This window comes from Lissotriton vulgaris, chromosome 7 (genome assembly GCF_964263255.1).
Source record: "Lissotriton vulgaris chromosome 7, aLisVul1.2, whole genome shotgun sequence".
NCBI lineage: Eukaryota > Metazoa > Chordata > Amphibia > Caudata > Salamandridae > Lissotriton > Lissotriton vulgaris.
Window position 1 is genome coordinate 121,161,439 of NC_141695.1, and position 18,116 is coordinate 121,179,554.

General features: G+C 44.5%; 1 protein-coding gene across 1 annotated transcript in view; it reads left to right on the forward strand.

Annotated features, from left to right (window-relative positions):
• Window positions 1-5,607, forward strand: part of LOC147700973 (persulfide dioxygenase ETHE1, mitochondrial-like) — a 98,166-nt gene extending 92,559 nt beyond the window's left edge. The window contains exons 4-7 of the mRNA XM_086929798.1: window positions 1,092-1,221; window positions 2,043-2,132; window positions 4,541-4,657; window positions 4,808-5,607. Of these exons, the coding sequence (XP_086785924.1) occupies window positions 1,092-1,221; window positions 2,043-2,132; window positions 4,541-4,657; window positions 4,808-4,854 (384 nt within the window). The 3' untranslated portion in view covers window positions 4,855-5,607. The remainder of the gene's footprint in view (window positions 1-1,091; window positions 1,222-2,042; window positions 2,133-4,540; window positions 4,658-4,807) is intronic.
• Window positions 5,608-18,116: the final 12,509 nt, after the last annotated feature.

The window sequence follows — 18,116 nt, forward strand, 5'->3', positions numbered from 1 at the left end:
CCAAGATAAGAAATGTTTTACTACAAACGTAAGGCAAGGAAGCCAGTCTGAAAATGACGGGGCTTAAAGAGAAAGAAGAACGTCACTGGGACCTCTTCTCCAATGGCTGGCCACGTTTAGCATGAACGGTGACGCCAGCCAATGGAAAAGAGGGGCGGAGCTTAACCTCGCTAGTGAAAATCACTCTGTCATTAAATCTCGCCAGCGAGACTGCGCATGTGCACAGCTTACGCTAGCCGAGACCTAAAAATGAAGGAACAATAAAGTATTTAGCAGAAAACCAGTTTAATGGAACCTATTTGTCTTTATTTGCACTCCTACATTTTGGAACTCATATAGTATTGACATTTTCGAAAGGAACCATACAAAGTTTTTGGGAGGACATACTCCTTTTGTTCAAATAGTATGACCTCTAGTTGGCAGAATCTTAAACATGAATGTCACAGGAGAAAGCCTTCTCTAAAAGTTTTTTTACAAACTCACAAAGCTCCAAACAGTCTAGTGATTGTAGAACATCTTTAAGGTGTGCCTGGCTGTGGCTGACATTAAGGTAAATCATTCTTTATTTTTGCTTGGTGATATTGAAAGCAAAAGGAGAGTCTTTCTTGGTCCATTCCACAGATTATGGCTGTAATTGGTTTCTGGGGTGAATTCCTTTGGCGGGGGGTGGGGGGGTTGATGGTTTCTTGGGTGAATTCCTTTGGCAGAGGGGTTTGGGGGGCTCTGTGTTTCATGGCCATATGGGTTGTGTATTTGCCCTTGCCCTGACATTAAGATTATATCAGTGTTTGCAATGTACATACATGATCTTTCCCCTAGAAGGCTCTGAGAGCTGCAGAAGAATCAAACAAACATTAGACCCTCCTGTGAAAGGCTGCTCAGCTGGGCCAGAGACAGTCAAATCCGAGACTGGTGCTTTTAAGAGGGTGGGACGGCTGATGAAGAGTCCATCACATATCAGACCAGTGCATCCGATAGCTCAAACCACCTTTGTCTGAAATACCTCCTTGTCTTTCCGGTACGCACACAAAATAAAACAAATTGAGAATTAAAGTGTATCCTGTGTTCCCTCTCAACCAATCCTTCTACAGGCTCTGGAGACGCGGTCCACACCTGGACACACGGACGGCTGCCTGACCTATGTGCTGCAGGACCATAGCATGGCCTTCACCGGGGATGCGCTGCTGATCCGGGGCTGTGGGCGCACAGACTTCCAGCAAGGTAGGTTCAAGGGGCTACAACTTCTTATTTTTGTAGTATTTCACGTCACAAAATATTCCATGGCACTCAGTAGAAAGTCAGTCTGAATGGTTATGCGTCACATGTCCGATATACCTCTGAATTGAAAAGCATCTGCATGTGCAAGGCCACTAGAGCTGTGACAGCGCCAGTTTCATGTGAGAGTGAGAAGGGACTCTCCTAGGAGAGACTGTCGTGGCTGGAGAAAGGGGGCAAGGATGGGGTGACGAGGGGCGCTGAAGGGAGATTCCGCAAGAGCCTTTACACGTTAGGCTGAGGCAGCTGTCAGCTTATGTTCTCCTTTCAAAGAGAACCAGGAATCTACAGCTTCATTGCATAGAGATACCCTAAACTCAGTGCTTAATTTGAGCCAGTAGTTTCCAGTGCTCAGTACCAGCACTTAATCGTCAACACCGGCATTTATGACAGTCTGCCACATGGTGGCACTGTTTATGTAAATTAGAGATGAACACAAAAACAGTTGTCTATAAATTCAATAAGCATTACAAGTGACTATTACCTGTCGAATAAGCCATTCTTATAGCTTAGGGGCCTGGAATGGTCATGTTTAGTAGTCCTGTTGGTGACCGGCGCAATGAGTGATGCAAGCTGCAGTGGGCCCTGACACTTATGTTTTTTTCCCCAAATGAAGCACTAACCAAACTTAAAGAAAAGGAAGAACAACATAGATGTAAGATGGTCATGGGGAAGGGAGAGTATACCAGTAGTATAAGGAGGGACACTGATAGCACAAGGGTGCCACTGATGAGAGGATCCTGATAGGTTTCTCTGCTTCTTTGCAGGGTGCCCACAAACTCTGTATCAGTCTGTCCACAGCAAAATCTTCTCCCTGCCGGACCACTGTCTGCTGTACCCAGCGCACGATTACACTGGTGAGTACGGCAAACCACGTCTCTGTTATATGTTTTTTCAAAAGTATTTTGTTGTGCACGCAACCCCTGTAGGGTTTCTCAGCTCCGTCCTTCTGCAAAGTTATCTCCTTGGAGTGACAAGGTGAGATGAGGGACACTCATGCTTATCTAGAAAGTTTGTAAAATCGTGTTTCTGCCTCCTAGTTAGCCCTAAGGGCTCCCCCAGCAGCCTAGGCTTCTATTGGTCATAAGTGGTTGTGCTTGTGGGTCTTGAAATGTAGATGGTAAGTCACACAGTGTAAGCCTGCTGGTTGCAGAGGAGCACACGCTGATGCAGTATGAGCAGCATCTGAGCAGGTCAGAACACACCAGACTGTAATGCTTTGAGATACAGGTAAGCACAATAGGACATGTCAAACAGATAATAGGTTCGCCTTTCATCCCAGATTGCCTAACACTTAGGTTTTCACCATCTGTTCCAGCAAATTTTGGTGAATTTAGCACCTGCTCCGCTTGTCGGGGAGGTTTGACTGGACACAAAGGTGAGCAGCTTCTCTTGCGCTCCATTGCAGGATTAGTTAGCTGCCCCTAGCAGGAAGCAGTTTAGTTAACACAAAGGACACTGTATGTAAAGATTGCATTTAATTCCCCTTAGTGCTTCAGTGTCTGAGTTTTCTTAGTTGGTGAAATAAGTCATTTTGTGCCTCTCGGTCGATGCAAAACTGTGGTCCTACTTCGATGTTTGCTGAAAATGCAGGCTTTTATTTTCAAAATCTGCTCCCAGTAGCAAAGGACAAGTTCCAGGACTGCACTTGATTGTAACTACCGTGGCAGAGCCAGTAATTTTGAAGTTTCTAATCTGGAAGGTGATTCTCAGCTGCTTCAAGCACATAGTAGATGCCCAGTGACGCCATCCGCAAGCTTTGTCCGTACATAGAGGTTGGCTAAGGCCTGACGCAGGAGGTGATTCCATTAACACACAGAGCAGGCGCCACAGATCAATGGACGATGCAAGCAGACACACAGCTTGTGCAGCACAACTAGGAGCAAGCAGTGCAGCCCGCGGACCCAGACTCTGATGTGTAGTTGTTTGCCTCGGATAATGGTTAATGATGTTTGTACCTAATTTAATTTAATTGTGGGTTTATATAGCGCTAGAATCGACTCCCGGAGGAGTATCTCCGCGCTTCGACCGCTGGGGAACCCGTCCTGGCTCACCCTGAGAGATGGTCCCTAATGGGTATCTCTAAGGTGCGACCAAGCATCCCCGGCGGTCTGGGGGGCCGTTGTGAAGATGAGGCAAGCTAATGCCCAGAGTTGCCGAGTGTGGTCCCTGACTGGAGTAGGCACCGAGGCGAGAATTATCGAGCCCCTGACCCTGGTCCACGACCCTGCCGCGTCGGGAATCGAACCCTGGTCCCGGGCCGTCCTCTGCTTACAGGTCTGCCGCCTCTAACCAGTGAGCCACACCACTCCACCACACCACTAAGATGTTACTTTCTTGTACTTCGAGGCACTTGGGGCACTCTTGATGCAGGTGTAATTGAGGGGCGATCGAGAGTAGGGCTAAGCCCGCAATGGATGCCTCCTCGAAGCGGAACAGGACAGCAAAGAGCATGGGAGACATTCTGAGTAGTGGAGAGGACATTTCCTGTTCCATGTCTTGGGTGCGATGTAGGAGAACCAGAACGTGTAACAACCTCCCTCAACACCTCAGCGCCTCCTCATTCACTCCTTGAGTTCCGCAAGAAGCTGAAGACCTGCCTCTTCGTATAAGCACCTTGGGCCACACACCTCCATATACAAATAAACATAACATAACACAGAGCGCACTGAATAGAACAAGAGATTCCTGAGTCCTAGGAATTGGCTGTGCCCCAAAGTAGCCATTCCTGGCCGATCCTGTAGCCGACCTTAGCCCTAAGTACACAGTGCAGGTTGAAATGAAGCAGAGCATACGCCTGCGTGGCACCTGACATTCACAGCGCCCTCACCCAAGCTCACACGTGAATGTAATGTAATGTAATGTAATGTAACGTAACCGATTCTTATATAGCGCACTGCGACCCAGCGGGTATCCTGGCGCTGTGAGACGGGAGTCCAGTGGCAGGGGAGAAAGTTAACCTGACACTCTAGGGTAGAGCCAGGTATTTATTTTCCTTCTGAACGGCAATAGATCATTCATTTCTCGCAACTCCGTGGGCAAGCTGTTTCAAAGCCGTAGGTCAAAGGATGATCAACAGTTATGGGGGCGTGTTTGAGTAGTGGTTGAGGCCACAATCCACTGCCTTGTCAGGAGTATGAAGCGCAAAGTAAATTTTACAATACGATATAATGCAAGACCTCCATCCTCACCCTCTCAGCTGCCAGTAGGTGTTGCACAAGGGTCTGTGCTCTGGTGTCTCACAGCTCTCATCTCTCTCCCTCAGGCCAGTGCGTGACCTCGGTTAAGGAGGAGAAGCAGCTGAACCCTCGACTTACGAAGACTCTGGAGGAGTTTGTGAAAATTATGAATGGCCTGAACCTGCCGAAGCCGGCACAGATAGGTAAGGGCCTCCAAGGACCACATGTTAGAGATGGGGACCAGTTGGCCATTTTCATCCTCCCCCAAATACACCCTAAATAATCATCCTGTACTGTTCTTTTACTTCATTTTTTAATTCCTAGATGAATTTGATTCCTTTCTCTCTCCTCAGATATTGCTGTGCCAGCCAACCTGAAATGTGGCATCCAGGACCCTTGATGCAAGGTGCCCGGGGCAGCCGATGGACCCCTTTGACTGCTGGTTATGATCGACGATACCTCAACAAAAATTCTTTGGTTCAAGCAAACAGTCGCAGATATGCTCTCCAAATGTATTCTGTTTTATCTCCAAGTCCTACTCTGCAGACGTCTTACATCAGGGAACAAATCATATTTTTGTATTTAATAGATTTAATCAATAACATTTCTTGATCAGTTGATTGACAAGTGTATTTTTGGGGTTTTACAGAAAATACGCAACCTGCCCCCAGTCGGGAGCGCTGCAGCGCGTTACCTTTAAGGCTGCAAACATGGAACTATGGATCCAGGACCAAGGACAGCAAAGAATTTTTCAGAGGCAGTGTTTATTGCAGGATGCCCCTTGGCTCCAATAATATGCACATATTTGTTGGTCAAGTGCTGAAGCCAGGATTACAACCCAGAACCCCCAACCCTCTGGAACAGTTTTTGGGGGACATTACAGAGTCTCAGACATCTCCACCCAACTGAATGAACTCACCAGTAATGTCTTCTGGGTGGACCCGGCTCATCTAAGCTGTGGTGCCTCTTTGACTCCGCCCCTTGCTCCGTCGGGGATTTGTAGCTCATTCATTTGCAGGTTGCCATCTACTGATCCTGCATACATGACTGTATCTTCTATGTGTTACTTTGTTAATATATTGTTGTTGATTGTTTGTATCTCGAATTAAAAATAAAAAGACCAGTTCCTGAGGTCCAAAGCCAGACCTTTCTTGACCAAGTGTTTGCCGCGCAGCCAATGATTTCTGTTTTTGAATTAGACACCTCTTGAAAGGGACAACTCCTAACTTTTTGTCTTGAAAGAGGATGTTTTCTGGCTGATTGGTATTGAATGTGTGGAACCGACGTTTTGTTTGTTTCAATCGTCTAGTCACTCATTTGTGTTGATCACTTGGCTGTGTTTTTTCATTTGTAAAGAGCACACCCTTTGTTGTGTGATTGGGAGATATCCTACCTCTTCCAGAAGAAGCAAAGTCCCCCACTCCAATCTCATGCGTTGGGATCACTTATTCAGCCTTTAAAAAAAAAATTATTACAGCCTTTTATCTTTATTATTTGGCCAGTAAAAATGAAAATCATGTTTACACAGTTTGTACAGAGAAAGGTGGACTTGTATCTCCAAGCCTAATAGTGGGTCTGTGGATCACACTCCCCTGTAAGATGTGGGAAACATCCTTTACCACAAAACCATTACAACGCAGTATGGTTACATTGCGGTTTTAACAACGCAAGTTGTTACATCGACTTGCACTGGAGGGCGCTCTAGACTAAATAGTGTGAATTACTATTCCAACACCTTCCCTACTGTCCATAGACTGGAGTTGAAATAGTAATTCACACTATTCCTAAGTCCAGCGCAAGTCGCTGTAACGACTTGCGTTGTCAAAACCGCGATGTAACTTACAGCGTTGTGATGTTACACATTGTATCATCATACATTGGTAAGATGCAGCTGGTAGTGGCTCCAGACATCTGCAAATCCTCTGATTTCTCAGCACTGGGATAATTATTGGATCCAGAAACACCTTCAGGAATGTTTCTATCTAATTTGATTAAAATGCTTCATAGGAGACTGTACACTGATAATGATTTGATTTAGGAACTTCTAAAGCGTGCAAATGCCCTTGAGCTTCTAGGCACTAGCGTAGTTATACGTCCATCACAAAGCCATCAATAACTGACACTCTTTGTCACGTATCGGCAAGACCTGAAATATATGTAACACGTTTGCCTCTCAGATAGCACACTAATCCACGGCACTCAGTCCACAAACAAAAAAGTATCCCAAAATGGACTTGGCTTTTCAATTTATTTCTCTATCCGATATTAAAAAATATATATAATAGTTGCCAAATAGTTTGAAAATACGGAGCTTATAATGCAAAGATCTATTATGGCGGTTAAGTCATAAAGTTCATAAGCATTTGTGCCAATGTTCTTTAAGTAGTAAAGATACAGCCTAGTTTAGAGTTTGGTGGACAGGTTACTACATCTCAAACGTGTATTACAAGTGCCACAGACTATAATGCACTTGTAATAAGGAGGGCAGGATGTCCACCATGTTTGTGATGGGGTAACTCATCTGCCAAACTCCAAATCAGGGCCTTAGTGTTTGAGTGGATTCGAAATAATTCTATCATACTCTAACACAGTGCTTGAAGTTAGTTTCCAGGCTCCCTACTCACAAAATCAAGTTGGTCAAAGTTGAAAAGCATTTCATGGTTCTATCCCTAATCCAAAGTGTTCTTATGCAATTTTCAAAGCTTTTGTCCAGACTCAACTAATTTTTGGAAATGCTCAACCTTTGCATTCAAGATTGGTGAGAAAGCTCCATGCCAACAAATCGTGTTTCGGGGCCACATTAGGGCTTCACAGGAGTGTTGGTGAAGCATTTCTTTGTTGGCTGACGTTATCGTTCAGACGCGCTCTATTACAGCTAATTAATTTGATCAAGTCCAGTAGCCTATCCTCTACATCAAAAATTCTGTCGCAATTCACAGCCAATGGTACTATCGCGTACATATTTTAAAAAAATGGTTAATTATATGTGGTTTTTCTGTTCACTTCAAAGTAGAAAAGCTCTGATCTTCTATACAATCTATCCCCACTTACTGGATACTGTTTAGAAATATCTAAATAAAACAGTTTACATGGAAGTACAACCAATAGTGGAAAGAAACAAAAAATATCAGATTAACATTAAGCAGGTGTTTTTGACAAACTCGTGATTTCTCATAATACTTCAGATAAAATTCAAGTATAGCCCTCAGATCAAATCTGGAGTAGCTTTACAGAACGATTGACAAACCTTGTTCTTTATTTATGGTTCCATATTCTATAAGGATATGATATATCTGCATTCTTTCTGTCTCAATATTTTTTCTCTATCTCCGCGACCACCTTCCAGTCAAACATGTCCCAATATTAGAGATTTCAACCATGTTGCATCACCAGTATGTTTTTCTGAAATATGTGCTGTCATGGCTATGTTAGGTCTTTATTCCTAATGACCCGAAAATATTCAGCGATCCTTTGCTGGAGACACCTTCAAAGAACCCATCAAGGTGAGGGAGGTAACATCATTGGTCAAGAAAACCTATAAGCTCCCCCTCAGTAACCAACCCTACAGCAGGGGTCCCATCGCTCCTGACTCCCTGTAGTTCATACTACACCCAAACAGGTGTCTGCTCAGGCCACGAGTGTCGCTGCCCTGCATGCTAAGAAGACCAAACAGCTTGAACACCACCAATCAGTGGCACAGCAGGCTTCTCCTAGACCCCATTTTGCTAGTTACTTCAGCCACAGATGACTCTTAAGCAGGTGGGTGGGATTTCATCTCAACCTTCCCACTGAAGAAGGTGTGTGGGCCCCTCATCATCTAGGTCGCCACATCAACTATCACAATCTTCTCGCCATACATCTCACTCTCAAAGCCTTCCTTACTCGAATTCAGGGCAAAGTAGTCCTCATCACGGCGGATAACATGATTGTTATGTACTGCCTACAGTAAAAGGTTGGCACTCACTCTCTACCAGAACACCTGGCATTGGGAACTCTACCACCACATCCACCTGATTAGGGAGTACCTTCCGTAGGCTCCGCAGGATGCAACAACAATTCCATTTCTTTGAACTCCATGCACGGTTCCTACCCAGTAATTTTGATGCTAGGGAGTCTACAATTAGACTTATTTGCCGCCCTGGAAAATGCCCAAGCTTCGCCTCCAAGTACCACACCCTCAGTCCACTAACCAGACTCTAACAGAGGGAGCCCTCCACAATGTAGATGTCCAGTGCGCTCTCATGTACTACACTGATAGGACAAAGCCCTTTCGCAAGGTAGAGCAACTGTCTGTAGCCTTTGCTAAACCGTAGGAAGGGGTAACCTATATCTAAACAGGCATTGCCAGATGAATAGTCAAGTGCAAACAAACTTACTATTACAAAGCTAAAAGAGCCCCCTAGTCATACCTATATACAAGAAGGGCGTGACCATAGCCTGCCTGAGAAACATTGCCTCGCTGACATATGAGAGGCAGCCACTTTGTCAACCCAACACACATTCACTAAGCATTATCGTGTGGATATCCTAGCCAGAAAGGCAATTGTTAGCCGGACCATCTTAAGGACCTTTTTGCAGATGTCCGCATCATCCACACGCTAGCCACCGCTTGTAGGGGGTACTGCTTTGTAGTCTATGCAGAGGATGTGTATCTAAATCAACACGTCACAAACGTAACATTTACCTAGCATGTTTTCATTGCATTAGTGCTGTGGATTCATGTGCACCCACCCTCCTCTGCGAAAGTGTGTGGCTCTGATCATAAATCTCTTCCTTTATTAGTTAGCTTTCTTTAGAAATACACATGAGAACCATACTGCGCTTACTCACCAGTCCATACTACTCTCACCTGCTATGCGCGAAACAATCTAACATGGAGTCAGTGCCCATGCAATTTGCCTACTACAGGAGGAGTCACACTATACCAGGTGACTCGAAACACTTCTACGATGAAAAAAACCCTGAAAAATGCCCAACACTAGATGGCAGGAGTATGCAGAGCATGTGAATCTACAGCAATACATACTACAACCAGCTGCTTACACAGTAAGTCACATTTCCCTTATGGTGGCTAAATGATCTTCCTGCTCCTGTAGTAGTGCGCCTCAGCAAGGCCTACCAGTACTAGGGGTTCGCCCTTCTCTGCAAAGAGTCCTCAGACCATAGAATAGAAGTTGGCACAGAAACTGGAATAGAAAATACAAGATTTATTAAACCTCATGAGGTGGAACTACTTTCACACAACACCCTTCGGTAATGTATGAAGTAGCACACTGAACAGAAGGAGCATGGTCCTTTTATACCCACACAGGGGTTTAAAAGAAGGCTGTACAAGTACAAGAAGAAGGTTTTAGGTACATATAAGGTCATACAGAAAATGCACAGTCAACAAGTGGGAGGAGCTAACAGTTGCTAATTCTGGTGAACACATCCTGACAGTTACAGACTGGGGACAGCTGCAAGCTCAACTGAGCATGTGCGGCGCAGAAGAAGCTAAATATAACCTGTCTCTAGGCAGATTTCAAGGGCAGACAACAGCAAGGTAGGACCGAGCACATGGCATGCATGTGGTAGCACATGGCAAACAAGATGGCTGCCAGAAATACAAAATGGATTCCACAAAACGGACAAGATAGCCTCTAAATACAGGATGGATTCTGCTAATGCTAACTTAATCGCTGCCAAATTACAACACTCCCTCCTCCTCTATGAGATCCCAAGGTATTTAACCATATTATGTGCTGTGTTTTTTATTGTAGTTGACGGTCTTGGTTCCTCTCTGACTAAGTGTGATGCGAAATAAAATACAAGAAACTGACAACACTGCACCGATTGGTGCTCAATGTATTTTAATGTCATCACATCCACTGAGGGAAGTCATGGCAGAAGCTGTGTGACACCACCTGATGATGCTGGAGGGTTGTTGTGGGGTAAACCAGTCTGGGTCCAGTTTGACGACTGGTGGATATTACTAAGGAAAGGATGCTGCAGGAAGATTATATATCCAGAAAAAATGCTAACAAAGGTGTCCAACTTTGTATTTAGATGTATGCTCTTACAAGGTTATGTATGGCTAATTCATCCATGTTTCTGGAGGTAGACTTGGCAAATGAGAACCTTGTTCTGGATCAATACCTTGTTTAAGATTTCTGAGTTCAGTGCAGTGGTCTCTGCTTTTCTACCACATGTCACTTACACTTAGTACATTTAACCCAAGTGCACTGCAAAGTTGCCCTCAGTGTTATCAACTTGATATGGATCATGCCTCTATTGTTACGGAACTCCCTATATTTTGTCTTTACTGCACCAGACCCTATTTCACCATCTGACCGGCATAGACTAGAAACAACATTGATTTGAACCTAATGTTTGGATCTAATAATTTGGTTAGACTTTTTTCAAAGCCTCTGTTTTTTTTGTTTTATTTTTTTTACCTGTGGTTGTCCATTTTCAGGTAGGTCTTGATCCTTCTCTGAGGAGGAAATGTTTTTTTCTCTCTCAAATTAAATAATATGATTTTTTTGAGATACAGATTGCTGTATCTCTTCGATGGAACTTTCAACAAGCCATTGACTAAGAGTGGATCTCTGATTGTGTTCACCTGCTCTTCTGGAAACCCCAGTCTATTTTTCTGGCAGTTGATCAATGCATAGTTTGCTTATGTTCCAAATTGTAAGAAAATGGGTTGCTGGTTGAGTGGTTGAAACCCTACTCAAGCAGGAACCATAATCCTTGTCAGCCATAGATTAGCCTGTGCTCAACCATCTGGTCGCTTGAAAAAGATCAGTCAGGCTTAATTTAGAGGCAATGTGTAAAGTATTTGTGCATCACTCAAAACAGTAACAAATGTGACAACAGAAAACGTATCCCAGAACAGACTAGAACAATAGGATAAAACAAGACCAAAACTCCTAAATTCCAATCAGTAGAACTAGAGATATGATGGTGTAAAGAATGTAATGAAAATAGTGACAATAAGCACAATCCGCCAACTGTTGGGTATCTGATTGTGTCTGACCAGGACAAAGTCACGAGTTCAGGCTGATTGTGATGGGCGACGGACCTGCTACAGGAACCTAGTTAGGACCACTGAACACAAGTACCTTAAATCTTCGTAGCAGCGTGTTGCGAAGTCTGATGTTGTAGATGCGTCACTCATTCAAGGCAATGCGAGGTCCAGGTCGGAGGTGCGTTGCACAGCGTTGGTGCCAGTGAACTGTGAGGCTGGGATGCAAGGTCCTGCATTGTTGTGGAAGCCATCAGCAAGGGGGCTTGTGATGCAAAGTCATGCATCGAGGATGTGTCATGCACCGGCTGGTTCCTAAAGAAGCTGCGAGGCTTGCGTCATGAACTCCTGTCTTGTCCAAGAGGCTGCCTTTGACAAGAGGTTTGCTAAGCGAGGGCCTATGTTGGGGATGCATGATATAGCAGCAGTTCTGATGTGGCTGCGAGAGCGATGCGGTGTCCTTGCAACTCAAAAATCCTTGCAGCAGAAGGCAGGCATCAGTTCTGCTTGTGGTTGCGCAGCGCAGCTGAGGTGATGCTTCGGTTCTGCTGGTTAGCAGTGGTAAAGAGCAGAGAGTCCTAAAGCCAACAAAAATGAAATAAAAAAATTTTGGAGGAAGAAGACAAAAAGTTTAGAGGAAGAGTACCCTAAGGCGGGCAGGTCTAACACTAAATTTCCTCGGTTACTTCTCTTTCTTTCAATTAGGGGAATACTTATTTCATTATTTACCTTTCTTTTTGATCCCTCTGACATTGGCTTAGATCTGCACTGCTGTATTATGCAACAGTCCTTCAGATGGACAGTTGTTTTTAGTTCAGTGTATAAGCATCATTATTCGTGTTTCTGATAATAAAACCACAAATATGATAGACCGAAAGAAATAGTTCTTTATAATAAATAAGGACCCATTAGTTCTACCGGACATTGCATGTTCCCTACTGCAGTGGAGAGGGGTTCCTTTACAGAAATATCTGTTCCTGAACAAAATAATACAAGGGAAAAGCAAACATATGCACAGAGACACTTAAATTCACTCCCATTGACTGCCATAATCAACATTGGCAGTCCTCTGTGATTAATACCATTCCATTGCATTTAGATTATTTGTGGCTTGAAGAAACATCCATATAGAAATAGTTTTCTGTCCTACCCCTGTTGCTAGTGCTACCCCCTGAATGAGAACTTATGTTACCCCATTTGTGCGGCCGCCCTTTCAGGCCTTATCATAGAGGGGCTGTTTGAGACCCTATGGTGCATAGAGCCCATGCCTGGAAATTCCTCTTCTTGCTCAGTATGTCTTAGTTAAAAAAACTCATCTTGGGAGCACTCCCTTCAATCAATTTGTAGCTCATCTGTGCCATTACGGAGACCAACCATATTCACATCAGTCCTGGGCCACATGAATAGAGCTGATTAATGTAAGTTGTGCTCTTAGTATAATAAATCCATTTGATAGCCTTTTTTCTCACAAGGAATGATGGAGTGAATGTGTTTGTCTGTGGACTGAGGTGACTCTTGGGCTGAAGAGACTCATCAGTAGTTTGACACCTGAGTCAATAGGTCAAGTTTTTATCCCACTGGACTCGACTTTGGAATAATACTCTAAGGGCCTAATTACTAGTTGGCCAGTTATTGCTGTGGAGGTTCCAGGTGACCAGAAGTTCAGTTACCAGTTAGTATCTCTGCTTTGCCGGGCGGTTTTTCACCATTTGGGCAAAAAAAGCAAACATTTTCTGCCTTTTCTGTGTATAAATGGGCCTTCTAGTTGTAGCAGAAGTAGGAGTGAAGAGCATATTGGTGCCTGGCCAGAAGGGGCTTTATTTTATCCCCACTATTGCAGTATGGGACAGACAGGTGATGAAGAGTTCTGTTACCTGCAGTCCCTGCACCTCAACAAGTGTCACTGGTCTGTTGTCTCTGGACCAGAGTAATTGTGTCTGGGGTTTTCAGACCGATAATTCTGTTTCTATTGGTACTGCTTGAAACCTGAAAAGTAATTCTGTTCTCACCCAATAACTCTCTCTCACCTATTCATTGTATACTCAAAGCAATATTTTTCTTAAATTGTTTTGCAAAGTTTTATCCAATTTTGGATTGCTTTCGCAAGTGGTCGAATAAATCTTTTGGCTTTGCCAATGCTTGTTAAACATGGCACCATTTAAATAATGATGTCTTTGAGCTTTGTCTCCTCAGAAGTTGGCTTATATTGCGCTTCATTTCTTTCGTATACCCTTTAGAATAAGGGTGACCCGTATTGGTTCTCCAAAGGGGTAGTCAAGCACCAACTGTTGTCTAAGTAAATCCCTCGAGTGTGCATACAGGTGTGTCTGACCTATTTGTGCCTCACACCAGGGAGATGATAACAGCCCCTTACTCACAAGGTCAGAGCTCCCCTGGTCTTGTCTGTATCCCCATTCAGAGGGGACCTAGCTTATCAACAGAGGATGTGCTGTCCCTTTCAGGGAGGCACCAACAGTGATTTGCATATAGTTGACCCCTATCTGTAAAGACACATACGGCCTAAGAAACATAACATATAAAGCACCCATAGTATTTTCCAGAGCTTCAATGAGATTCAAGCATTTTTATCACTGTTACAGTTTAAAAATAATTCAATATTGGCCAAATGTTCTTCTCTTTTAGTTCTTCAGCTTTCTTATGGGATTGAGTGGCCAAAGGTTTTCATATTCAGAAAGGACTCCTGTGAAAGCACTAGTGTAATAGGCCTGCATCAAAGATGGTGCCTTAGCTTCTGACATCCTTCCGACTCATTTTTAAGTGTCTCGTGTGGTTGGAAATAGCAAAACCAAAGGGGATTATGGACAGACTGTTGAACATTGCAAGTACTCACCCCCAGTCAACTGATCTGGGTTTAATCCATCATCAATCTTTAGGTCACTCCACCACCCCAGTTCTTGCAAATCGGTCTGACCCCGTGCCTCATGGGAACAGTCCAGCCCAAACTGCCAAGCCACGTCTTCCCTGGACCGGAAACAAGCATGCTGGGACCGGTTTCGGGTTCATAAGCTTCATCAGCCAGGCTATCTTGAATCCAGTGGCCAAGTGAGCAAATGACCCACGTCTGGGCATACCTTGCCAACTCAGGGCGAAAAAGCGAAACCAAAGACGATGATGGACGGAGTGTTGAATATTGCAAGCACTCACCCCCAGTCAACTAATCTGGGTTTAATCCATTATCATTCTTTAGTTCACTCCGCCAGCCCAATTTAGACATGGCCATATGCAAATCAGTCTAACCCTGTGCCTCATGAGAACAGTCCATCCCGAATTGAGTTATGATGGATTAAACCCAGATCAGTTGACTGAGGTGAGTGCTTGCAATGTTCAACACTTCATCCATCATCCACTTTGGTTTTGCTCTTGTGTGGTTGGACCAAGGCAACCTTCATGGGCGAAAGGGGAGGGCAAAGCGAGAAAGACCGTGAATGTCTTCTAGTTGATGTCAATGTAATCCATGCCTATATGATAAACTGAAATAGCCCAGCGTGTAAAAGTGAAACATCTCAAGTGACTGGGATGAAACGCTAACATGCGTAACATGGAAAGTACCCAAGTAAGTACTGCGGTGGTAACAAGTGGAGCTCTAGATGGCACCTACCTGTTAGTGCACATCTACTAGGTGTGAGGGTCCCCACAGGAGACTAGAACATACCCCATGGGGTCCGATGAAGCGGGTCACCCTGTGGGACAAGTACTGGAGAAACATGAAGAGCAGAGACTGGTGGAGCTGGTGGTAATGGAACCAGAACTGAGGAGATCAGAGAAACACAAGTACAGGAACTGCACTGCGTGAGCCAAAGTGGATAAACAACAGCACCTCCCAACATATCGTTGGTGCCAGCAAGGGGGCAAGGTCTGATAACACCACTTACCAGCCCCCAGAGGTGGTTGTGTGGCCAATGGTGCTCCTTTGGAGCTGTTCTAACCTGGTATGTCATCATTCGCCAGATACCGAGTAACCATAGACACCAAGAATGACACGCCATATATTTGTACTTCCAATCATTGCAGGTTTTAAATCACTAATGAGCATAATGAGGACAGTATGGCAAATTACATCACATTGCCCTTTCCAAAAGGTAGCTCCCGGGCAATGAAATGCAATCCAGAGCAGAGGAAAGCCATGAATGAGTGACCTTCAGTGATGGACTACCCTATGAGGCAATCATGCAGTGCCTGACGGTCTGTGTGTGGGCCGGATTCTATCCTCTTTGTGGGCCGCTTTTATAGTCTTCTGGTTAAGTTTTAATGTTCATTTCGCAGATAACAAAACATTGCCAGCAACAAGCTCAAATCCTTGCAGTCTCCTATACCTTGCAAAACACTTATACAGCAACGTCTTAACAAGTTAAAAACTGCCCCACTTTGCAAATGTGGGCCACTTTTTTAGCTTTCTACGTCGCTAATAGGGGCCTCTTTTAGTTAGGTGCCTGGGCATCTGTCAGTGTCCGACTCTGATGACATTGGAGCACTCTGACCAACCTTGGCCTCAGGATCACAATCTTCTTTTGCTCAGTGATTCTTGGGCACTTTTTGAGCTCCTGGAAGTTGTTTCTAGAGAAGTCCATCGCTACATTTTAAACACTCCATGCAGGGCACCCCCTTGAGTTATTTGTGGAACATCTGACCACCCACCAGAGCACCTGTGGAGACACTAATGCCCATATCTATCAATAGTTCACACAACGCAGCGGAGCAAGCCACATTGCTGCACTGCGATGCATGAAAGTGAGAGGGCAGGTATGTGCTGTATTAAACATTATACAGTGCATTCCTGCTGTCTGCCTGTGCTGGTGCACACACTGATGCCTAGCACCAACACAGACACCCTTGTAACAGGCAACATTGTTTTTGTGCAGTAAGGGACACCTTCCAGTATAAAAATATTAATCTGAGGCATTTTCCTCTTTCTAAGTATGCTGCAGAAGGCAGCACACTTGGTGTAGTGTCCTGCCAGTTAGAAATGATGAAATCATTTTGGCTCCTGATAGACCCCATAGAACTGTAACGTAAGTGTTAGAATGGAATGCAATGAAGCCTGGTTTAGAATGTGGAGTTCACATTACACGCAGACAAATAAAGACGTGTACTACTAAGTTCCATGTGTGGATTTGTAAATGGTGGATATCTAGGCTGGGGAGGTCGCTTCATTTAGTCTCATTGCACTTCTGGTGGGGAGGGGTACAATTCTGATCCATTCCCAGGTCTACCAATCTTGTTAAATCTGGGAATTGATCTATGTCCTTACCTAGTAAATGCTAATATGATTACAGCAGTACCCATTCTATAGACTTCAGAAAGATGAAATTCAGAGCCAGCCTACCACTGTGACTCAAGTAGATCACACAAAGGACTGCTTCACAGCCCAATATTTGCTCCCAGCTTCCACAGACCACAGCAAACTACAAACACCTGTCTTTGGCGACGGTCACTCAGCGGTGAAGTGCAATGTCTCCATGATGGATACACAATTCTTGGGCGAGAGGACCAATGTTCAGCCCACTGTGGAGGCAAGGGTTGAAGGCAAGAGCCAATTAAGGTTCAAGCTGCATTCATACTCAAAATCGTCTTTCAGCAAAGTGCATATTGCTTTGTGGAGTATTTTCGCAGGCTTTCTCAGAGGCAGGCAGAGGTTAGACTGGTCAGAAATATGTGTTATATGTGGATTTATTTCACCCAGACTGTTAGTGCCACAGCGCCGTGGTTGGCAGGCGACGGTCTGCACAGTGCAGAGCAGAGTTTCAGTAAAGCAAATGTCAGATGGGTTTACAGGGAAGTATTGAAATTCTTTTCCAGGTCTCTAGACAGCAACATTATATGGACAGATAGTAAAACAAAGGATAAGGAACCGACATCTTGAGCAGTTCACGTGGACGGACACAAGCCATCCTCAGCACAGCCTGCTGGCCATTTGCACGTCAAACACAACATCGCAGATCCCTCCATTTTAGAATATCCACAGTTAGACTGGATCCTAAAACTTTCACTGCAGTGCTCCTGCACACCACTAGGTGGCACCATGCATTGTCAAGTTTGCTTCCTTCCACCCTGTAACTAACAGGGCGGAGCCGCCCACTAGCTTCACCTCTGCGGCCAACATCAGCTACTTTGTTTCCACACCTTTGAAAGCAGACCCTCAGCTTTGCTCTCTTTTTTTGCTGGATTGACAATATTTTTCTTCTAAAATTGGAATCCAGTATACGATGGAACAATATTCCCACATAAAACTGCAGGGTTCAAACCATGTTGCATCTCTAAGATTTAGATGTTGGTGACAGACTCGCGTGAGGTGTGCCTTTGGTGTTTGGCCTCAGGGAAAGACTCCAATTTATATGAAGAATGCACCCTCAGGAACCCAAAAGTGATCTGGGACTGGAAAGTGAAGCTGTATGTTGCTGAGCATTGGAATAAGCCATGCAAGTTGTGCTCAAAATTGTGGGCGTTGACCCACATCCTGCTCTTGCGGCCTTTCCCGCAGCATTTCTTCTTCACGGTTGAGGTCATCTTGTAAGTCATCATCCAAATAGATTTGGAAATACAAGAAGGCTAAGCAGAATTGCTTTGCATCCTGCCACACTCTATCTTCACAGGAGTCAGGATGGCGTAAAAGTGCCCGATCTCCGATTGAGGAGCCA